A 22,705-nucleotide genomic window follows, 5' to 3' on the forward strand; every position below is an offset into this window, starting at 1 on the left:
CTTGCTCTCGCTCTCTCTCTCTGTCAAATACATGAATTTTAAGCAATCTTTATAAGCAGTTCTGGGGGAATCATGGATACAGACAATGAAAGACACAATATTTGGTCTACTGCACTCAATCAAAAAAATATTCAGGGTAGCGGAATTGTTGAGAGTAAACCAATTTCAAGGTAGCATATGAAGACCCTGAGCCTCCCCAGGTCATCCCCCTGTCTTGTTTCCAGAGTCCCCATTTCTCCATGGTCAGTCAGTGGTGGAAAATATGCAGTCAAGAGTGATACAGTGAGTCAGGTACAAAATTTCCCATAACCGGGAGGCTGCCCCGAGTACCGTGAGGATGGGGGCCCCACCCAAGGCTAGAGTCGAAAAGAGGCTTAGGGCAAAGTGAGCCTTGGAGCCAGGGTCTGCCTCCCACTGATGCTCCCCCAGGGGTGGGGGCATGGGAATGGCACCCAGGCAACTTGACGCCTGGGCCCTGGCCAGCCCCAAAGCTTTGAGGTCAGGAAATCCGGAGGCAGAGGAGAGGGACACCGTTGCCACATTCCCCGGCCCCTTTGAGACCCCCGAGGCAGGAAGGCTGCCTGGCCTCACCGGCTTCCCTCCCAGGCTCCTTCCTGGGAGGAAGGGGCTGCCCTGTGCTTCAGCGGCTGACTGACAGTGCAAGGGAGGGAAGGAGGCCGGGCAGGTGTTGCAATCGGCAGCCCCTGGGCCTGTCACAAACCGAGCCATTAACGACAGGGCTGGGGAGAGAAGCCGGACCGCGGCTGTTTTCAGGAACTTGCCCCCAAGAGGAGAGCAGAGACCAGGGAGGCCAGGCGGGTGCCCGCCGCAGGCTCCAGCGTGAGTAGGGGATTCGCAGGGAGGGCTGTACCTGGGGCCTGACAGGACCCTGGGGTCCCGGGTCCACTCCCCCCCAGCTCTGCCAAGTGCCCATGCGCAAGCCTGGGACCAGGGCTCCTGCCTTTAGCATTAGTCCCTGGGAACCAGGAGCCCTGAACGCGGAGTCTCTTTTACCAGGGCTGCCCCCACGTTTCTGGGGGGTGTGTGCATTGGGGAAGTCACAAACTACTGAATATCTCTTTGGGGACACGGAGCTGAGCTCAGGGAAGGGCATGATCACCATCCCTCTCCACGTCCCCGTCTCAGACGCTACATCTCAGCCTGTCCTGTCTCCCCTGTTTCTATTTTGCCTCCCCAGCCCCTCCCTGGCCTATGTGGGCTCCAGGTCTCTGTCTGTCCGTGTGTCTCGGAGTCTTTCTGTGCCTTTCCCTGTGTCTCACATTTCCCTCTCTCGAATCTTAAACTCTCCTGGGGACCTCTTGCTTCTCGGCCTTGAGTACCTGGATCAGCGTCCTTGTCTCCCGGGGGGCTCTTTCTCTCTGCGCCTGTGCTGCCCAGCCTTCCCTGCCTGCATGCCCGTTCCACAGTCTTACTCCTTCTGCAGATCTGCCTCCCTCCATTCTCGGCACCACATCTGGGAGGGCCTCTCCCTCTGTTCAGTCCCAGCCCCCTCCTCCCACAGGAAGAATCTCCCTGAAGGAGACGAGACACAACAGGGCGGAGAGGGTGTGAGCCGGGGCAGGGAGAGCAGGGGAGAAGGCCAAGTGCAGGGAAAGGAGAGGAGAGCAGGAAGAGGTGGGTGATGGCAGTGCCTCCAGGAGGCAGCGGGTTCTGCTGAGACTGATCGGGGAGAACCAAAGTGAAGGGGAGACTGGGGGGCCAAGGAGCTACAAGGAGGGGACCCAGAAACAGGGCTTTGAAACCATGCAGCGCGACACAGACGAAAGCAAGGTGGCCGTCCTAGGAGGCTGTGACCCACGGCCTGCAAGGGGGAGAGGAGGCCACATGCTGGATTCCATGATACGGTGTTCCACTTCAAGGCGCATGAGAACTTACCGTCACTGAGTGCGCTTTTATCCCAGCCCGTCTCGGTGCCCCCTCACTACCACCCTGAGAAGCGCATGCTAATGTTTTCCCTCTTTCACAGATGGGAAAACCGAGGTTCAGAAAGGTGAAGTAACTTGTCCAAGGTCACAAAGCTGGTAAGTCGCGGAGCCGGGGTTCAGAGCAGGTGGTCTGGCTCAGAGCTGGGCTCCCACCCTCTCCACATACTGGCCCCCAGAGAGTGAGACCATGCTCCAACAGTTCCCCGGTCACACTCAATGGGGGCAAGGGGCACCCCGGGGTGCTGTAGGGGACCAGGGACTGATGCCAAACATGCCAACACTCAGCAACCCAGGGATAGGATGCTGGGGCCTCTCAGAGTAGGGTTTGGTTGCCCATTCTGGACAGGAGCCAGAGGAGAGGAATGAAATAGTACCTTGCTGGGCATAGGCTAGGCCTTATGCTGACCCTTGCAAGGGCAGCAGGGTTGGGATATGATCGAAAGCACATGGAAATGGAAACCACCGTCCCAAAGTCTGGGCCTAGGAGGCTAAATCTTCCCCAACAAGTGTGAATAGGGGATAATCAAACTGCTATGCTGTAGTAAGAAAGTTGCCAAAACTCATTGGTAGACGGGGATGCTCTGAACAGTTGTGCAGGTTTCTCACTGCACCAAGCTGCCCAGCTGAAGAGCAAGAGGAGGCTGAAATTCAGCCTATTCTTCAGTTGCCAGGTCTTAGTGTGGGGCTACATCTGTCCAGAGGAAGGGGTACTTTTTTCCTGGTTTGCAAAAAAAGTGACTTATGGGCTAGCAGTCCCCCCGCATCCTGATATGGAAATGTACATGAATAGCCCAGGGGTTGGGGTAAGGCCCCCGCGAGAAGGAACAGCCTTGGGTATCTTGGGCAGCTCTTATTCACACCTCTGTCTGGGAGGGAGAGAAAAGGGAGAGAAGCTTTCCTGCCTCTAAGCACAGGGGATCTGCTGGGACACCACCTACATGTATGTGTTCCTGTATATACACACAGGCTACTCAGTGATTTCCACTGACCTGTGGCCAAGAGTGCCAATTGGTGCTGGAGAATCAGGTGCCTGGTCCCAAGATCCCCATGGGAGCAGAATGGAGGGTGAGGCTAGACGCCCACCCCAGTGGGAGAATACTTTTGCATAGTTCCTGAGACAGGAACTAATGCTCCCAACATCCAGACACTGTCACCATGACTACAGGGCACCTGGCCCCAGAAAACCTCCAGAGGTCTGTGCCCAGAACTGGGGGAGTGTTGGACCCCTTGCGCCCTCCCGTTCCCGCCATCACCATGGAGGCCAGCTTCCCACAGGTATAACCTGACAGCCCCTTGCCTCAGCTATTCCATGCAGTCACCCCTTTCTGCCAGGGAGCGTCTCAGACCCTTCTGGCATGGCTCGTCCAGGAGAACCTGCCTCGTACTCATGCGTGTGCAACCTGGATGTGCCAGGAAGTTCATACCCCAAAGAACATCCCTTGACCGATGGGGGACAGAAATCAGTAGGTAAATGTTCCCATCCTCCCTCCTGTTCAAGGGATGAATTTTCCCTGGAGTGGATAGTCCTGAGGTGTGTTCTACACAGCTCCTTGGAAGGTTCCAGCAGGAGGGAGCCCCCGTCACCCATAGGGATGACCCCAATTCCATGACGCGCCCTCGTGTCGGCTTTCCCTCCTTACCTGTTTCATTCTCCCCAACTCCTCCCTCTGTTACTGGGATCTTTCCAAAATAAACTACCTGCATGCAAGCCCAGCTAAGATAAAAGGGCAGTGGGGAGAATGCTGTTCCTTGACGCTCCTATCCTGCTCTCTCCTAGAAGGCAAATATAACAACAACAACAGGGGCTGTCACTTACAGAGTCATTTCCTATGTGCCTTGCATCGTTTCATGTCTTCTTCCCAAAGTCCGGTGCAGTATAGGCTGCTGTTACCTCCATTTTGTGGACAAAGAAACTGAGGCTCAGAGAGGTCAAGTCGCCTGGCCAAAGCCACACTGTGGCAGAGCAAGGGTTAAGCTCAGCTCTGACTCCAAAGCCCAAGACCTTCCCCATCCCTCTCCGCCTCCAGGTGAACACCAAACCGGCGCTATGGCAGGGCCGGGAACCTGGAGCCTGCCCGTGGCCACCGTGATTATCCTGCTGCTCCCCAGAAGTGAGTATGGCCTGGGATAGGGCTGCGGTGGGGAGAAGGGAGTCACAGAGATACAGCGGGTAGAGGAGGGAATCATTTGCCTGCACCGCCATACTGCTCCTGGGCTTCCCAGAGACTCAAGGCTGGGCCCCCGATGTGGGGTAGCCAGGCCCCCACCCACAGACCTCTGTGGGCAAACCACCACCCATGAGGAATGGCCAGAGGGCCCGGGCTGGTCAGCCTGGAAAAGGCCAGGCGACCCAGGTCTTGTCTGCAAATCTCTGCCAGGCTTGTCAGAAGGAAGCTCTGGGTCCTCTGAAGCCTTCCCGGGCAACAAAGGAATCAGGGTGGGAGTCACAAGGAGGCAGGTTTCCTCCTGGAATAAGGAAGCCCAGGCAGAGCTCTCCAACTATGGAAACTATCTTGAGAGGTGGAGAGCTTCCCATCTCTGATGGTATGCAAGCTGAGGGCAGGACTGACAGGGATGCTGCATTGCAAGGGTCAGCCAACATTGTTTGATAGTCATAGTTAGGCTTTGCAGGCCACATACAGTTTCTGTTGCATGTTCTCATCTGTTTTCTGTTTTGTTTTCACCCTTTAAAAATGTAAAACCCATTCTTAGCTGGCAGGCCATACAAAAACAGGTCATCCTAGCCCTGCTGAAGAGGATGCAATGTTAGGTGGAGTCCTGAACTAAACAGTTTTGCAAGGTTCCTTCCAGTCTGAAATTCTGAGTCAGTGAAGCGATAGGAGCCCCATGTTGAAAATCATGAACTTGCTCTGTGATCCTGGGCAAATTCCTTCTCCTCTTAGGGCCTCAGCATCTTCATCAGCAAAAACAGGCCTCAGAACACATGACAGAGGAAAGAAGGCCTGGTGGGCAAAGTGCAGTGCTTCCTTATTTGTTTATGCAATAAATATTCACCAAGGTCCTTTCTATGCTAAGCTCTGGGAATACAGTAATGAGACCAACAGCCAAGGTCTCTGGCCTCGCGGAACCTCTGGTCTAACTGGGGAGACAGATAAGCAACTAATCACATGACTCTATAATTATGAAGGAGAATAAAAGCTTTGGGAAAGTTCAGGGCACTTGGCCTGGTCTGGTTGATCAGGGCCTGGTCTGGTTCCCCCAAGATGCTAAATGTTAGTCAGGTGAGCAACATGAAGGTGGGAACTATTTTTCATCCCCATTCTACAGATGAGAAAAATTGAGGCACGGAAAGCCTCAGTAACCTACCAGGGTCATTTAATTAATAAGCAATAGAACAGGCTCTAAACCCAACCGTGCTCTTATCCAGCACACCACTGAAGTGCTGGAGGGCTGTGGTCCAGATGGGGTAACACAATCAGATTTGGATTCTGAAAGCTGTATGGCTGTGGGGTTCTTATCATTCCAATCATTGCTTTCACCACCTCTGGGGAGGCTGCTGCGGAGAGGCCTAGTCTCTGCCTGGCGGCATGCTGGTGCCGGCTTGCAAGACCTAAGTGTGCACATTTCCTCCCAAGTTCACGTTCAGTGATGTCACACTGATAGCTTGAAAATCAGTCTTGGTGGGAATATTTATACCAGAGAAAGCAGCTTATACTACCAATCAGGATCTGGTTTTCTCGAAGAGCCAGCTGATAAACACTGACTGACACATCACTAGCTCTCTCTCACCCCCTAGAGCCCCTCACCATCCCCATAGGCATTCACCCCATTCTAGCCCCCATATCTTAGGGGGTGAGGCAAGGAGGTAAGGGCCTTGAGTCTAGGAGTACAAAGGCCTAGGTTTATAGCTCAGCTCTGCCAGGCATAGGAGGGACTCATGGCCCATTCTCCTCGACCCCAGGCCTGGAGGAGTGTGGGCGCATCAGCCTCCCAACCCCCACTGTCCACCTGGGGGACCCCATCACAGCCTCCTGCATCATCAGCCCGAACTGCAGCCACCTGGACCCTGAGTCACAGATTCTGTGGAAATTGGGAACAGAGCTTCAACCCGGAAAGAGGCAGCGGCGTCTGGCAGATGGAAGGCAGGAATCCACCATCACCCTGCCCCACCTCGACAGCCCATGGGTCCTTCTCTCCTGCTGCCTGCGCTGGGGCAACAGCCTGCAGATCCTGGACCAGGCTGAGGTGCAGGCAGGCTGTAAGTGCCCGCAGCCATCCACCCACTCTGCTTCCAGGCCCTCCTGCCATCATTCATAACAGCTATTATTATTTATGAGCTCTTGCTCAATAAGCACGTTATGGGCATGGCATCAGATAATCTTCCCTACCAGTGGATAGTGCTGCTTAGCCCCATTTTGCAGACGAGGAAACTGAGGCTCAGGGAAAGTAAGTGATTTGGTGGTTACAAACTGAGGATGTAGCCGAGATTTCTATCAGGCAGTGTGGCTCCAAAGTCAGTGGAGTAACCACTCCTCCATGTGGCTGGCAAGTAAGCCCAAATACCCAGCCACTGGACAGTGTGCCCACGGAGGACACTTGACCAGCTGGGCCTGCTCCTTGTTTCTCCCCATGAGAAGGCAGTCTCAGCCTTCCACTCAAACCGAGAAGTGAGGACTTTCTGCCAGGCCAATGCATAAGAAAAACCCTAAGACCAGTTTCTTTGTTAGGAGTCACTCAGTACCTTCTAACACTTACATAGCACTTACCACGTGCCAGACATGGCTCTGAGCACTGCATAAATAGTATGTCATTCAGCCCCCACAACCCCAGGGGGTAAGCATATTACCATCACCCCCATTTCACAGATGAAGAAACTGAGGCACAGGGCCGTTAAGTGACTTCCAGATCACAACGGCTAATAAACGGCAGACACAGGATGAAAAGCAAGGTCTACGCTATCCCTGTCCAAGGGGGCAGAGCTGGGGGGGTGGGAGGCTCTGTGGCGCTTGCCCCTGTCCAGGCCTGCATTTAACTTTCCCCAGGGCTGCCTCTCCAGGGTCACCCGATAGGGAGACGAGCAAATAGACAAGGTGACCCCAGAGGGAACAACCCAGAGCAAGGAAACAAAGCTGACTGGTTCCAGTTGGAGCTTTCTGAATGGTCCTACCCAAAGCCCTCACTCTCCCCCCGCCATGTGCAGACCCTCCCGCTGCACCCCACAACCTGTCCTGCCTCATGAACCTCACAACCAACAGCCTCATCTGTCAGTGGGAGCCAGGACCCAACAACCACCTGCCCACCAACTTCACCCTCAAGAGCTTCAAGTAAGTAAGGGTCTCTGCACTAGCCCCCAGGTTCATTTGGGTCCTAGGGTGGGACGTGGGCGAGACTGTGGGATGGGGGAACCAGAGGCAAACACGGGAGGGAGAAGGGAGGCTCGCTTTCTTCTGCTGCTAGACACCCAAGCCTGGCCTCTTGGCAGGAGCCGGGGCTACTGTCAAACCCAAGAGGACACTGTCCCCGACTGCGTGCCTAATGATGGCCAGAACCACTGCTCCATCCCGCGCAGACACCTGCAGTTGTACCAGAACATGGGCATCTGGGTGCAGGCAGAGAACGCGCTAGGGACCAGCAAGTCCCCACAGTTGTGCCTCGTTCCCATGGATGTCGGTGGGTGACACTGGGTACGGGGGAGGGGAGAGGCCCCCACAATGGGCCGACCCAGAGAGGCACAGAGAAGAAATCACAGACCCAGACACAGACAAGGAGACACCGGAAGACCTAGAGACAGAGGCAGACAAGAGAGACAGAGACGAACTGGAATGCAGGTGGGGACGGAGCTATGGAGATGCAGACACACAGACATGGAAGAAACACAGAGGCCAGGAGACACGTTCATTAAATCTTTCAGCAAGTTTCTTAAAGCGCCCGCTAATTACTAGGCATTGCTCTAGATGCTGGACATACAGCACTGAACAAAATATCAAACTCCTATCCTTGGAACGCTATATTCTAGGGGGCAAACTAAATAAAATGGAATGTCCGGCGACAAGAAGTGTGATGGGGAAGTTAAAACAGGGAAGGGGGTAGGGAAAGCTGGGGGTGGGGGACAACTGCCCTTTCGGTAAGGTGGTCAGGGGTGGCCTCACTGAGAAGGTGACATCTGAGAAGAGCCTTGAAGGAAATGAGGGAGCAGGCCACTGGATATCGGGAGGGGAAGAACTCCAGGCAGAGAGAACAGCAAGTGCAAAGGCCCTGGGCCAAGAGGATGAAACAGACCTAAAGGGAGACAGACACATATACAGAGGCAGACCTAGAGAGGAAGAGACACAGAGAGACAGAGAAAGAGAGAGATCGACGGACAGAGACCCAGGGCCGAAAATGGAGCAACAGGTAAAGAGAAAAGCAGGAGTAAAGCAGACCCCCTACAGGATGGGGCAGGGAACATTTCTGACAAGCCCCTCTCCTTGCAGTGAAGCTGGAGCCCCCCACACTGTGGGCCCTGGCCCCCAGCCCTGAGGTGGCTGCACCCCAGCCAGGTTGTCTGCTGTTGCACTGGGAGCCATGGAAGCCAAGCCTGTACATAGAACAGAAATGTGAGCTGCGCCACCAGCCACAGCTTGCAGAAGCCAGCTGGGCCCTGGTGAGGCGGAGGGCAACCTCGAGAGCCTGGTGTGGGGGTGAGTGAGGGGAGGGTGGCTGAGCTGGCCCTGAAGGGCACAGGATCCAGGCTCAGAGCCATGGCCACCCCACCAGGTGGGCCCCCTGCTCTCCCAGACCCTCCGGTATGAGCTCTGCGGGCTCCTCCCATCCACAGCCTATGCCCTGCAGATGCGCTGCACCCGCTGGCCCCTGCCTGGCCAGTGGAGCGACTGGAGCCCTAGCCTGACGCTGACCACCACGCAACAGGGTAAGTGGGTGGTGAGGGGCTGGGAGCAGCTATCAGGGTAAAGTCCCAGCCTCCAGGGCCCTCCCTGACCCTCTTGCTCCCGCCACAGCCCCCATCGTCACACTGGACACATGGTGGCGGCAGAGACAGCTGGACCCCAGGATGGCAGACGTGCAGCTGTTCTGGAAGGTGACCCCCATTCTGACATCCCTCCTCCCCTGAGATGCCTTCCAACCCAGACAGATCCCTGTGGGCTGGGGCTCCGGACGAATAGGGGCACAGGGTAAACAGGGAAAGAAGGAAGGGAAGGAAGAAGGCTGGCTCTCAGCCTGTGGGGCTCAGTTCCTGTGACCCATCTACCCCATCTAGAAGCCCCCCCCACACTCAAAATGACCTGTGCAGCCCCCTTATCTTCTTCTTCCCATGCCCACTGCAGCCAATGCCCTTGGACAAATACAGCGGGCAGATCCAAGGCTACCTGGTCAGAGCTCCAGACCAGGCTGAGGCAGATCCCCCGCTCTGCAACACCACGGAGCTAAGCTGCACCTTCCACTTGCCCTCGGAAACCCAGGAGGTGGTACTTATGGCCTATAACACAGCCGGGACCTCTCATCCCACCCCAGTGGTCTTCCTGGAGAGCAGAGGTAAAGGGGGCAGGCGGCTCGTAGAGCGTGGTGGTTAAGCACATAAATTCAGAAGCTAGACTGCCTGGGTTCACATCTAGTTCTGTCACTTGCTAACAGCGTGACCAGGGCAAGTGACCTAACCTCCCTGACCTCTGTTTACTCACCTAGCAAAGGGGGATGATACAGTGCCTACCTCAAAGCATTGTTATGAAGGTTACATGCGTTCAAACATGTGCCTGGCACCAAGTTACTGCTCAGTATGTGTTAGCTACTATTATTATCACAAGCCAGAACCAAGTTAAGCTGGTGATGGTAACACACACACACACACACACACACACACACACACTCATGAGTGCAGACGCTCATAGACATACACTCCCATAAGCACGCACACAGAGTCGATTCTGCCAAGGAAAATGGGAAGAAAGCCCTACATTTTTCCAGCTGAAACACAGTCCCTGAGTTAACTGCTCATTCTCAGGGGATCAGCCACCACCATCATCCCCAGGTTCCCCCGAGCATGGGTCTTCACCAGGTGAGACTAGCGATAACAAGAGTGAATATTCCAACTTATTAGCCATGTGACCTTAGACAAGTTACTTAACCTGTCTCAGTTTTCTCCTTGATAAAATGGGGCCAGGGTGGCGGCTCCCCCACAGGACTCTTAGTGGACTCAGGACATTAACACGGACCAAGGACCACAGTGATACATACCACGAACTACACCGTGTTAGCATTGATCATCGTCAGGCACTCCTCGGCACAGGACACTGTGCTAGGCTCATCCTATGCATCATCTCATGTGATCTGCACCAGAACCCTTGCACACGAGCAAAATGAGGTCCTGAGGTTGATTCACTCAAGGTCACCCAGCTTGTAAGTAACAAAGCCAGGACTGGAACCCAGACTTCGTGCTTTGTTCTGTCACCTCCTACTCTGTCTCCAGGCCCGCCCCTGGCCAGACTCCACACCGTGGCTCGAGATCCCCACAGCCTCTGGGTGGGCTGGGAACCCCCCAGCCCTCGGCCTCGGGGCTATGTGATTGAGTGGGGCCTGGGGCCCCCCAGCCCCAGTGGCAGCAATAAGAGCTGGAAGATGGAGCATAACGGAAACATTTCTGGGACCCTGCTGCAGGGTGAGGGGCAGCGTGAGGCGGGCCCAGGGGGCGGGGCAGGCTGGGGGCGGGGGCGGGCGGGCTGGGCCTGGGAAGCAGGGAGGCAGTGCTAGTCTGACAGCAACGGCAGCCTGAAACAGCCCAGAGAAGCGGACTCCCCAGTCTTTCTAGACTCTTACCTTCATTTCCTATCCCCAGAATCAGGACATTCTTCTCTCAATCTAACCAGACTCTCTTTTCACAGCCCTGGCCCTGCCACTTTTCTAGCTTTCCCACTTTTCTGCCCTTACCCCCTATCAAATGATCAGAAGAAGAGATAGAGGCTAGCTCTGCAGCATGAGGCCTGGGTTATCCCCAGCTGGAGGTCTGAGGTTAGCTCATGATCATCTGCAGAGGTCAGCCCCTCACCAGGGGGCCTGCCCCATCTTCTCTCTACAGAGAACATCAGGCCCTTTCAGCTCTACGAGATCACTGTGACCCCCCTCTACCAGGACACCATGGGACCCTCCCAGCACATCTATGCCTACTCCCAAGAGATGGGTGCGTCAGCCACCTGGCCCCTCCCAGAATCCTCTCCTCTCAGTGCCTGCCTGGGCCCCAACACTCAGGACAATGAAGGAACATTTCCTTCGTCCCCAATTGCTGGCCCAGAAGAGGCTCTTTCCCAACCCCAAGACTACCCCTGGCTTACACTGGACCCCTGCAACCAGACAGAAGTCAGGTGGTGGGGTGACAGAAATTAGGAAGTGGGTTTAGCAGAATTCGGGAAGCAAGTCTGACAAAAATCGATCAACTGCCCTGACAGAAATCAAGTGTCATGTGTGGCAGAAATTAGACAGAGGGCCTGGCATAAAGTCAGAGAGTAAGCGGCAGAAATCAGATAGTGAGCCCAACAAAATCAAGCCTGGCAGAAATCAGGCGGCAAGGCTTTGGAGTCAAAGAGAAGCAAGTTCAAATCCTGACTCGGCCATTTTTAGCAGTTGATGGAATTCAGTCGAAGGTCCTGGCAACATGAGGCTTAAGGCACAAGTCCCCCTGGACTCTCTTTTCTTACTCCCCACCACAGTGTGTCTCAGTTCTGGAGTCCGGGGAGCCACAAGATATCTCGCTGGGCTCTCCACTCTGCTCTGCTCCACATCAGCCCCTGTACCTCTCTCTTCCGGCAGCCCCCTCCCACGCCCCAGAGCTGCATCTAAAGCACATTGGCAAGACCTGGGCCCAGCTGGAGTGGGTGCCCCAGGCCCCCGAGCCGGGGAAGAGCCCCCTTAGCCACTACACCGTCTTCTGGACGAATGCTCAGGACCGGTCCTTCTGTGAGTCTCTCCTCAGTACCCCACAGCCCCAGAAGGCCTGGGAGGGGGGACATGGGGTGGGGGGGCCCTCAGCAGCCTTGGAGGGAGCATCAGCATCTGGGCCCAGCCTGACCATTCTCTTGCACTCCCAGCCACTGTCCTGAATGCCTCCTCCCACGGCTTGGTCCTCCACGGCTTGGAGCCTGCCAGCTTGTACCATGTCCACCTCATGGCGTCCAGCAAGGCCGGGGCCGCCAACAGTACAAGCCTTACCCTGATGACCTTGGCCCTAGGTAAGAGCAGAAATGGGCCGGCCAGACAAGGCTGCTGGGAAGGTTCCTCACCCAACAGATCTTTCATCTGGAGGCTTTGCCTGGATCCACTGGTCTGAGGGAGGAGACCCAGCCCTGCCCATGAAGCTCAGCCTGAGGGAGGAGGCCCAATCCTGCCCTCAGAGCCTAATCTGAGGGAAGAGACCCAGCCTTACTCGCATGCACTCTAATCTCTTCTGGCTTTCCCCTCACCCCAGAGGAGTCTGAGCTGCATGTCCTCCTGGGCCTATTTGGCTTCCTACTCTTGTTCACCTGCCTCTGTGGGGCGGCCCGGTTCTGCTGCAGACCCAGGTGAGTCCTTTCAAGAGACCTGACACCTAGCTACCCCTGACCACAGGGAACTGCAGGCTGGAGTGGGCCAATCCAAGTCCCCCTTCACCTTCGCAGGCCTCAGGGCCCATGTCTGGATCAGGCCCTGCACCAACTCCTCTCTGCCCAAGGGGCCTTCAGCTGCTGGGAGTGGGTGGGAGAAAGAAATGGGAGGGCATGCCTGACCCAGCCTTCATCTGCCGTCTTCTGCAGCAGGAAGAATCCCCTCTGGCCAAGTGTCCCAGACCCAGCCCACAGCAGCCTGGGCTCCTGGGTGCCTACCATCATGGTGGAGGTGAGAACCCCAGAGGGAGAGGGAAATGGGGCTGGGGGTGCTGGTCCAGGCTCAGAGTGAAAGGATACTCCTCCGAGGATGAAGACTCAGGCTTCCCCAACTTCCTAGCAAGGTCCCCACCCCCACCCCCGGAGGAAAGCAGATCTGAGTTTGAATCCCAGCTCTACCCATTTCAAAGCCTCGGCCATCTCACTGTGGAATGGGACGTATCTCACACAGAATCGCTGGGGACATTCACCAAGCTAAGTCTGAAGCACACAGCACGTGTCAGGAAAGTATGAGGCACTTTACAAGTGTCATCCTTTGGGTTCCAGCAGAGAGCAGGAAGAATAGCCCCACAACTGCCCCAACACAGGAAGGGGCAGTGGTTGGGATGAACATCTGAAAGGAATCATGCCCTCACCCTACGTCCTTGTGTCCAGGAGACCTTCCAGCTGCCCAGCCTTCGGGACTCCGGCATGCCACCCATCACCAAGATCACGGTGCTGGAGGAAGAAGAAAAAAAGCCAGGGCCCTGGGAGTCCAATGACAGCTCAGGGACCTGTGGCCTCCCCACCCTGGTCCAGGCCTATGTGCTCCAGGGGGACCCACGAGCACCTTCCACCCAGCCCCAGGCCCCATCTATCACCAGTGACCAGGTCCTTTATGGGAAGGTGCTGGGCAGCCCCACAGGCCCAGGTCCAAGGCACTACCTCCGCTGTGACTCTGCTCAGCCCCTCCTAGGGGGCCTTACTCCCAGCCCCCAGTTTTATGAGAACCTCTGGTTCCAGACTAGCCCCCTGGGGACCCCAGAGCCCCTCATCCCAAACCAGGAGGATGACTGTGTCTTCGGGCCATTGCTTGATTTCCCCCTCCTGCAAGGGCTCCAAGTCCATGGAGTGGAGGGGCTAGGGGGTGTCTAGTGCTTCCTGGGACCCCCTCCTGGGCCTGCCTCTTGAAAGGCCTGGGCTGTCCAGAGGAGAGTGTCAGTAAGCCCATCATGAAAAAAATCACCTAGCCCCAGAAGGGCAGAAAGAGTACCAGGATCTCCCTAACTCCGGCCCCCAGCACCCTTCCTCTATCTCCCCAGTCCCCACAGGCTGGGCCTCTCACTGGGGTGGCCAGAGAATGTTTCATCCAACCCTGCCCACTAGGCTCTTGTGCTTATTTCCTGTAATTTCAGTCTCTTAAACTGATCCATGGTTTGGTTTGGTTTGATTTTGAGAAACTCTTGAGTGTGCCTTCGCCTCTGTTCTTTCTCTTTCCAGGGCCCTAGCAGTGATGGGGGTACTTATCAGAAGTGTTCATTTGTGTACTCCTTCCTTCACTCATTCATTCCACCAGCCCTCACCTAGCATGTAGGCTGTGTGCTAGAAGCAGGGATTCAAAAATGATTTGGCTCAGTCCACCCTCAAAGGGCTCCCACTCTAGTGGTAGAGACTTGAAGACTGGCCATTAGGGCACAGTGGTCAGGGTTGAGGGGGGTCACAAAGTGCTGTGGGACATGGGGAACAGACCTCAGAAAAGACTAACCCCTGTTGGAGAAATATAATTAAAAACAAAATCTACAGGGGCACCTGGCTGGCTCAGTGGGTGGAGCAGGCAACTCTCGATCTCGGGGTTGTGAGTTTGAGCCCCATGTTGGGTGTAGAGATTGCTTAAAAATAAAATAGTAAAAAACATAAACTCTCTGCCAACCTAGAAAACCTCTCCACGAGGGTAGAAGAAGGCAAAATCAGTTTTATTACTGAATGAACGTTAAACCAGAGCAAGGTTCTCTCCCTCTGTGATGTGATGTGCATCACCAGCAATTCCCTAAAGAGTTTGAAAAGACAGAAAGAAATCTTACCTTTGTATATAGCCAAGTGGATACACGTTATTGCATGCATTTTCTCGAGATAGATAATACCTAGTCCTCAAGCAAAAGGACTTTACGGCACCATCTGTCACACAGAGTTCATCCTAAATTCACCTGGTAAGTGGGGTAGCCACCCGTGTTTGCTAATTCCCTTTATCCCAAAGAAAACAAAATTTCTCATATCTTTATGAGAAGAGGCAGGTTGGCAATTTAGAGCCAGGCAGGAACCGGGAGACAGGGCCACTGTCTTCCTTAATGATTACATTTCAAGAGATGGCTCCTAGATCCTTTAAACATTCCCGTGCTGTAAAACTAGCAAGAGGCTTACTTAGTTTTTGAAAAGATTTACATAGGTCTCAAAAGGACAGAGAAATAATTCACAATTACAACTTTTCAAAAGTAAATGCTTTAAGAAAAGTGAGGGGGAGGAGAGCTTTTTCCCTTTTTGCACCAAGGGAGAATTAAAATGTTATTTTTATTTCTTTTTTTTTAAGATTTTATTTATTTATTTGACAGAGAGAGACACAACGAGAGAGGGAACACAAGCAGGGGGAGTGGGAGAGGGAGAAGCAGGCTTCCCGCGGAGCAGAGAGCCCGATGCGGGACCCGATCCCAGGACCCTGGGACCATGACCTGGGCCGAAGGCAGACGCTTAACGACTGAGCCACCCAGGCGCCCCAAATGTTATTTTTATTTCATTCAAAATTTATTTTTCCTGCTTTTAATTTGTAGTTGTCTTTACACCCCTCATTTCACAAATATTATCATAGCAAATACTTACTTAATGCCTACTGTATAGCAGGCAGGTCCCTTGCACACAACTGCCTCAGTTAATACCCCAACAACATAAAGAGTAGGTACTGTTATTCCCATTCCCGTTTGATGAATGAGTACACCGTGGCCCAGAAAGGTGGGGTGGTTTGCCCACAGGATCACAGTGAGTAAACAGCTGAGCTTCAATTCCAGCCCTGAGCTGTCTCATTCCAAAATAAACGACCTTCATCACGAGGCTTACAAGGCTGCCCGAGAGGAGGCTGAATGAAACCCAGTAGCTCTTACGGGGCCTCATCCTGGAACGCGGTGGGAGAGGAGGTAGAAAGACTAGGTTGGGGGAGAAGACTAAGGCAGGCCCTAAGAAAACCTCCAAAAAACCGCGGCTCAAGGTCAGGAACATAGAGTGGGATGAAGGGTGGGATGCATGCCCAAGAAAAAAAACGGCATCTTAGAATTTATACAGCACCGCACACCACTAACCAGGCCCGCAACCACCCAGCCTCCTGCCCTGCGCCGCTGCTAAACTGACCTCTCCCCTGGACCCAATCCCGCCGCACCCCGAGTCTCGCCTTTCTAATCCATTGTCTCGGTCCTCATCTGCTCCGGTCTCGCAACTGCGCTCCATTGGTCGAGCCTGAGCCAGCATGGCGGCGCCCATGTAACACGGTTTGTGCCGCGAAAGGGACGGCGGCCGTGGCGCCGGCCCCGCGCGGTCACAAGTCACCATGCTGAGGACGGCGTGGAGGGCGCTGAGGTCGCTTCGGACCCAGGCAGTGGCCCAGGCCCCAGTCCTTGGGCTGCCGGGCGGAGCGTGTGCCAGGCCTCCCTCCCTCCAGTGGGGCCTTCCCTCTCCTCGCGGTGAGGCGCAGAGAAGCGGGGCAACGCGAGGAGGGAAGTGGGGTTGGACGGGAATGGAAGACACGGGGGACGAGGATAGGGGAGAAGAGCAGCGGCAGGATGAGGGAGAAAGGCCGGTGGGTGGGGAAGAAGGAAGACGAGGTGGGAGACGCGTGGGGCAGCGGGGTGCGGAAGAACTCGCGCGGCGGTTAGACGCCGAGGCGCAAAGACCATGCAGGAAGGGTAGTACAGGGAAAGGAATGGAGGCTGGGCTAGTTAAGGAGATGGCCTGAGCCCTCGCTCTTCTGCGTAGGTGTCATCCTCCCGGCCGTTCGCGGATATGCCACCCAGAAACCACCAGGTAGGAGCTCTCCGGTGGGACTTAGGCAGAGAGGGACTGCCTGGAGGGGCGCCGGGTGGCCAAAGGGAAGGAGGCGGCTAGTTAGAACCACTTGATGGGGTGGGCAGACGCGTAGGCCAGAGGTCCTGAGCAGAAGACCCCCACGTCCGCCTTGCCACCAGGCTGTAGCCTGAAGCCTGTCTGGTGTGGGGGAGAGGCGGGGGGCGGGGATGCGGAGCAGGAGCCTGCGGACTGGGTTTGAGTGAGAATGAGCTAGCCCGAGGGAGGGCGTGCTGGCACCACCCAGGTCTACCTAGAGTATATAGGTAGACGCTTGGTGTCCTTCTGAGGTGGAGGGCTTGGTTTCCCATTTCAAGGCAGTCTTTATGGTGGGAAGATCTCTCTTCCTAGGTAAATGATACTGGGCAAGTTACTTCCTCTCTCTGTCTCATTCTAAAACGATTATAAAAGTATCTATTTGAAAGGATTGTTGTTAGGGTTCAGTGCTAACACGTGAAGAGAGCACTCTTCGTACTGGGTGCAAAACATGTAGTATATATTAGCATTTATTGCTGTGATTTGCATAGCGGCAGAGCAGGGTCGGACTGGAGAGGGCCAGTTGATCTCCCTGGTGCCTCTCCCTCACCTCCCAGGGAATATGACACACACCAAGGCTGAGAGTTTCCTATATGTGGTCTTTGGTGCTTACTGTGTCCTGAAGCTCGGGGCCCTCCTCAACCCCCTTATTTCATTCATGCCCTCCGCCAGCAAGTGTTTGTTGAGTGTCTGTTTTATATGAGGCCATGGACCAGACCAGGGGATTCAAAGAGAGTCAAACTCAGACCATCCACAAAAGGACCCATTCTGGTGGGGATTCTAAAGTGGTGTGAGAGGTAAAGGCACAATATAGGACCTTAGGAAAGGTCATCTACTCCCAGTGTGAAATATCAAGACAGTTGACCACAGGGTTTGCAAAGGAGAGGCTGAGCCCAGAGATCTCTAGTGCCTTGCTTGAGGCCCTGGGTGTCTGTGACAGAGTTGGTGAAGAGAGTCAGGACGGGAGGATGGGCAGTGAGAGTTGACTCTGGGTGTTTTTTGTCCCTACACTTGACAGTCCAGCCCAGCCAAGAAGATGACCCGCCCCCTTCCACGCTGCTCAAAGACTACCAGAACATTCCTGGAATTGAGAAGTAAGCAGAAAGAAATCTCTTTGATGAGGCAGGGGGCCCTAAGAGGATTGGGGAGGAGAGAGGGAAGACAGTGGCTTTGAGGCCTGGCCCACTGTATCTGAAGCTTGATGATAGAACCGGGCAGAGAACTACTGAAGCCCAGGCTTGTTGAGGAGCAGCAGGGGCAGAATGGAGTTCATGGAGCTCAACTGCTTGCCTTTTTTTCTATTGTGGTTCAGACAGAGGGAGGCAACATTGCAGGGCTGAAAGACACCAAAGCCAGGATTCTTCTGCTCAGCCCCTGCCCTATACAGCGAGAGCGGGACAGTCCCTTTCACCATACTGTGTGACAGGGGTAAAAAACAATGATTATAGAATTGAAATGTCTCAAGACAGACTGACTGAACCATATTCTAGCTGAAATGAAAATCCTCCCTTTGGGGGTGCCTGGGTGGCTCAGTTGTTAAGGGTCTGCCTTCAGCTCAGGTCATGATCCCAAGGTCCTGGGATGGAGCCCCGCATCGTGCTCCCTCCTCTGCAGGAAGCCTGCTTTTCCCTCTCCCACTCCCCCTGCTTGTGTTCCCTCTCTCACTGTGTCTCTCTCTGTCAAATAAATAAATAAAATCTTAAAAAAAAAGAAAGAAAGAAAATCCTCCCTTTGCCCTCCCAGTGAGGAGCCTGGAACAGTCAAGCTGACAGCCCCAATTTTGTGCAGTTATCACATCATTCCATATTCTCAGCACAGCAAATCAGATTCTGGCTGACTTTTAATCCCTGAGAAATGGCTCCCCACTTCCATAGAGACACTTTTGTTATAAAAGAAATTTTCAGTCATTCTTGCTTTTCCAAACTAAAACGGAACCAGCATTGATTCCCTTGTCCCCTCTCCCCCACACCTGTCTCTCATTGCTATGCTTTTCCCACAGGTTTGACGATGTCGTGAGAAGACTCTTGTCTTTAGAAATGGCAAACCAGGTAAGTGACCTGTGACCTCGGCCTCTCCCAGTCCTCTCCTCTGGGACTCCCTCCTACTGTGGTAACACCTCCATCCCATGCTTCTCAACTCACAGCATTTATCCCACTGTCATTCTGGGTCCACTTGTCCATCCCCCAGACCAAGCATCTCTAGGGCAGGCGCTGTCTTGTTCTCTCATTGTATCCCTAGCACCCAGCACCCAACAAACAGTAGGTACTCCGTAATGATCTAATGCCTGAATGACTGAGCATGGTTTGGAGACCCTCATCTAAAAAGCTATGTCACCTGTCATTGGCCTTGGGCTCACCTAGGTGTGAATAGCCATGGGCTGACCAAAGGCCATGCCCTGGTGAACAGAGTGAAGCCAGGTGCTGAGCTTTGTGGCCTAGTTTCTATGACTGCAGCCAGGGCATTCAAGGTATGAAGGCTAGTTCTTAGTGGGTGCCAGACCTCACAGATTCCCTGTCTCTCTCTTCAACAGAAGGAGAAGCTAAAAATCAAGCAACAGCAGCTGATGAACAAGATTGTGGCAAACCCTGAGGACACCAGCTCCCTGGAGGCTCGAAGTTGGTCAGGGGGCCCTTGGGGAGTGGGAGTGCAGGGGAGTCTGCTAGCTGGTACTCGATCCAGGGCCCTTATCTACAAGGGCACCAGGTATTAGATGTGGCTTGATGAAGCGAGAGACAAGAAGGACCCAGGGCAATGAAAACTGGACTCTGTGATGCTGGAGTCAGCGCCCAGGTCCCACCTCATACCTCTGTTGTGAGCTCATGCAAGTCTCCTCAGAACCAAAGCTTGTCTCTGTGTCTCTCTTACTCTGCAGCTAAGGTGGTGCAAAGGGCCACCTCACTCTACAATGCTGCCAAAACTCAATGTGTATACAGGAAGGGCCTGCTGTAGTGAGAGCATCTCCTTGGGGCCACCTTCCGCTTCTGCCTTTGCCCGCATCTTTGCAGTACAGGCAGGAATCAAACAAGAGGCTACCTAAGGAAGGATATTGCAGGGCTTTAGGAGAGGAGTGGGAGCTGACAATTCTGAAAACTCACTAGTGAAAACAGAGTTAAGGGTGGCAGCTGGAAGGGGAGAGGCAAGGAGTAGACCCTTGACAGTTCTGGAATCTAATCTTCCTGCATTGGCTAGGACCGCCAGCACAGTGTTGAATCATTAAGAACGATAGCGTGAAATTCTAAGTTCTACTGTAATAAAATTGATTTCTGTCTTGGTAAAAAAAAAAAAAAACCATAGCGTGTATTGTAGACTAATTCCTGAACGTAATAGGAATGCTCTGAAGTTTTACCATTAAGAATGCTATTTGTGGGGCTCCTGGGTGGCTCGGTCATTAAGCATCTGCCTTTGGCTCAGGTCATGATCCCAGGACTCTGGGATCAAGCCCTGAGTCAGGCTCTCTGCTCAGTGGGGAACCTGCTTCTCCCTCTCCCACTCCCCCTGCTTGTGTTCCCTCTCTCGCTGTGTCTCTGTCAAATAAATAAATAAAATCTTAAACAAAAAAAAAAAAATACTATTTGCGATGGTCTGGAAATGATACCTTTATAAGATTAAGGAACGTTCCGGGACGCCTGGGTGGCTCAGTCAGTTAAGCGGCTGCCTTTGGCTCAGGTCATGATCCCAGGTTCCTTGCTCAGCGGGGCTCAGGTCCTCAGGCTCCTTGCTCAGTGGGGAGCCTGCATCTCCCTCTGCCGCTCCCCCTGCTTGTGCTCTCTCTGTGTCTCTCTGACAAAAAAGTAAAATCTTTAAAAAGATTAAGAAACGTTCCTTCCTTAGGGTTTGCTTTCTGAGGGAAAGATAATCCAAAGTCTTCTGAGATCTTGAAATTCAGAGTGCTTTGGGAATTGTAGAGAGCTGCACCAGAGCATTGGTGTTTGTTATTCCTTGAGGTCTTAAAACATAACCCAGGCCCAGGCCCTTCCTTCCTCTGTGCCAGCTCTCATCCTCTGTGGTTTGTGGTTTCAGTTGTTGCTTTGACTGTCAAGATCCGCAATTACGAAGAACACATGCAGAAACATCGAAAGGTAAACTTTAGGCATCGCTCACGGCTAAGCACCAGCAGCCAGGGAAGAGGAGTCTAAGAGGTTAAGGGCCCTGGGTCCAGAGAACCAGCTGGAGAAGCCAAGTGGCTACAACACCAGGGTGCCCATCCCTCAGCTGCAGTGGGGAAAACATTTCCCTCCGGCCTCCAGTGGGAAATGGGAGCCTTACAGGGCACCGCTGAGTGTCACCCACAGTCAAGAACACAAACTTCAGGACGCGGTTGCAGTGTCTGGCACATAGTGGGTGCTCAGTAAATATTTCTTGAATATTCTTGGACTTGGTTCAGATTCTCAGCTTTGCCATTTCCACTAACCAGATGTGTGACTTTGGAGAAGTTACTTTACGTGCCCAAGCCTCAGGTCTCCTGTGTGTAAAGTGGGGATCATAGACGTACCTGCTGACAGGATTGCGATGACTATGTGAAGTAATAAAGCACCAGCATGGTCATGTGAAGTACTAGGCCTTGTGCTGAGTACTTCACATACATCAGCTCGTTTAACCCTTATAACTATCCTATTCCATTTTACAGGGGAACGATCCAGGCATGGGGTGATTAGGTTCTTCCTCAAGGCACAGCACTGGGAAATGATGTGCTAGGACTTGAAACTGGGGGTCTTGCTCCAGGCCACACACTCTTAACCATGATGCCATATCCCAGCACAGCACTGGGCACAGAGCTGCTGTAATTAGGCAGCTGCAGGTACTTTTAACAAACGCACCGTTGTAAGCCAGACTGGTCCCAGCACCATGCTGGGCTGGCACCTCAGTGTTCCCCGGAGCCGGCTGAGCCTGCTCTTTGGAGATGAGATTTTTGCTCATTTGGAGTGTGGCACAGCAGTCCCACTGCAGAGGTCTCTCACAGAGGAGCCCCAGGCCTTCTCTGCACCCAAGCTGACGGTTGGCTGAGCTGTGGAGAGGCTGTACGGGGGGTGGTAGGGGAAAGAGCATGAGATTTGGAGTGAGACCCATAGACGCAGATGCAAGACCTGACCTCACACAAGGGCCCTACCCTGCACAGTTCTAGCACGTTATATGAATCAGGTGGATATCTTTGAGCCTTTTCTTTGCCCTGTCTATAATATGGGAATAACAATGATGACACCTACCGCAGAATTACACTAATATTTGCGTCTGATTGTCAGGAAGTTCCAGTGAGATGATAAGGTGACCGTCCTTTGTTACTATAAAGTGGCATACCACTTATTTATATAATACTAAAAGTAATCCACCACCTCTCTCACAGGACAAAGCCCACAAGCGCTATCTGCTGATGAGCATTGATCAGAGGAAAAAGATGCTCAAAAACCTCCGGAAGACCAACTACAGTGTCTTCGAGAAGATATGCAAGGAGCTGGGGATTGAGTACATCTCTCCCCCTCTGTACCACCGGAAAGGCCACCGACGCTGGGCAGCCAAGAAGGCCCTGTGCATTCGGGTATGAGTCAGAATTTCTCTCTCTCTCCCTCTGCTACTCTGTCTCTCTTTCTCTCTCTGTCAGGTAAATAGATAAAATCTTTAAAAAAAAAAAAAAAGAATTGCTGCTTTGGTTGGCCCCGCTCTGGAACTGTGGTGGGGAGAGCAGCAGGGAGGGTGGTCTGTTCCTGCCTGAGGCACGGAACTGGCCCCATGCCCTGAGGAGACCCACAGGCCATCACCCCCACGGAGAAAGGCTGGCGTGCCCGTCCAGGGAGGTCCGTTCCCTCCCCACCTGTGCCAAGCCAGAGGTTCTGCATAGGATTACAGTCTCTTCCTGCTCCTTTTCATCCCCAGGTCTTCCAGGAGGTACAAAAGCTCAAGAAGCAAAAAAGGGCCTTAAAAGCTAAAGCAGCAGCAGCCCGGAAACAGGGCCAGAAGAACCCAGAGAGCCCTTCCAAAACTGGACCAGAAGCAGTCAAAGAAAACCAATAAATTTTATTTGAGTTCTGTCTCTCTGCCTTAAAGGATAATAGGAGAGAA

General features: G+C 53.7%; 2 protein-coding genes across 7 annotated transcripts; both read left to right on the forward strand.

The window, feature by feature from the left end:
- The first annotated feature begins 641 nt into the window (after positions 1 to 641).
- Positions 642 to 13,974, forward strand: CSF3R (colony stimulating factor 3 receptor). 5 transcript variants are annotated; one of them, XM_088022500.1, is made up of 18 exons: positions 642 to 840; positions 1,988 to 2,042; positions 3,279 to 3,413; positions 3,974 to 4,057; positions 5,869 to 6,165; positions 7,108 to 7,231; positions 7,390 to 7,577; positions 8,381 to 8,550; positions 8,664 to 8,817; positions 8,906 to 8,985; positions 9,233 to 9,440; positions 10,372 to 10,560; positions 10,978 to 11,079; positions 11,706 to 11,852; positions 11,984 to 12,124; positions 12,361 to 12,454; positions 12,686 to 12,767; positions 12,946 to 13,238. In XM_088022500.1, exons 3-18 carry the CDS (start codon positions 3,302 to 3,304, stop codon positions 13,150 to 13,152), a joined length of 2,379 nt encoding a protein of 792 aa, XP_087878626.1. In that variant the 5' UTR covers positions 642 to 840; positions 1,988 to 2,042; positions 3,279 to 3,301; the 3' UTR covers positions 13,153 to 13,238. The 5 variants fall into 5 exon arrangements, with proteins under 5 accessions (XP_087878626.1, XP_027969447.1, XP_027969446.1 ...); XM_028113646.2 differs by having other exon boundaries at positions 644 to 840; positions 8,381 to 8,587; positions 8,725 to 8,817; positions 13,190 to 13,974; XM_028113645.2 differs by having other exon boundaries at positions 645 to 840; positions 12,689 to 12,767; positions 13,190 to 13,974.
- Positions 13,975 to 14,066: 92 nt separating this feature from the next.
- On the forward strand, positions 14,067 to 22,689 carry MRPS15 (mitochondrial ribosomal protein S15). 2 transcript variants are annotated; one of them, XM_028113653.2, is made up of 9 exons: positions 14,067 to 14,721; positions 15,121 to 16,236; positions 16,529 to 16,576; positions 17,670 to 17,745; positions 18,651 to 18,699; positions 19,182 to 19,266; positions 20,672 to 20,730; positions 21,993 to 22,184; positions 22,520 to 22,689. In XM_028113653.2, exons 2-9 carry the CDS (start codon positions 16,104 to 16,106, stop codon positions 22,655 to 22,657), a joined length of 780 nt encoding a protein of 259 aa, XP_027969454.1. In that variant the 5' UTR covers positions 14,067 to 14,721; positions 15,121 to 16,103; the 3' UTR covers positions 22,658 to 22,689. The 2 variants fall into 2 exon arrangements, with proteins under 2 accessions (XP_027969454.1, XP_027969455.1); XM_028113654.2 differs by lacking the exon at positions 16,529 to 16,576.
- The last annotated feature ends 16 nt before the right edge of the window (positions 22,690 to 22,705 follow it).

Source organism: Eumetopias jubatus, unplaced genomic scaffold (genome assembly GCF_037043125.1).
Source record: "Eumetopias jubatus isolate StellerSeaLion01/CBP00866 unplaced genomic scaffold, mEumJub1_p1.0 scaffold_4, whole genome shotgun sequence".
Lineage (NCBI taxonomy): Eukaryota > Metazoa > Chordata > Mammalia > Carnivora > Otariidae > Eumetopias > Eumetopias jubatus.

What these genes read in the sequence shown, in the direction of transcription:
- CSF3R (XM_028113644.2), top strand. Translation starts at nt 3,302, where the DNA reads ATGGCTCGTCCAGGAGAACCTGCCTCGTACTCATGCGTGTGCAACCTG. An exon ending in GGCTGAGGTGCAGGCAGGCT is followed by an intron (nt 6,166 to 7,107) that starts GTAAGTGCCCGC and finishes CGCCATGTGCAG; the next exon opens with ACCCTCCCGCTGCACCCCAC. An exon ending in TGCCTACTCCCAAGAGATGG is followed by an intron (nt 11,080 to 11,705) that starts GTGCGTCAGCCA and finishes CTCTTCCGGCAG; the next exon opens with CCCCCTCCCACGCCCCAGAG.
- MRPS15 (XM_028113653.2), top strand. Translation starts at nt 16,104, where the DNA reads ATGCTGAGGACGGCGTGGAGGGCGCTGAGGTCGCTTCGGACCCAGGCA. An exon ending in CTTTAGAAATGGCAAACCAG is followed by an intron (nt 18,700 to 19,181) that starts GTAAGTGACCTG and finishes TCTCTTCAACAG; the next exon opens with AAGGAGAAGCTAAAAATCAA. An exon ending in ACATGCAGAAACATCGAAAG is followed by an intron (nt 20,731 to 21,992) that starts GTAAACTTTAGG and finishes CCTCTCTCACAG; the next exon opens with GACAAAGCCCACAAGCGCTA.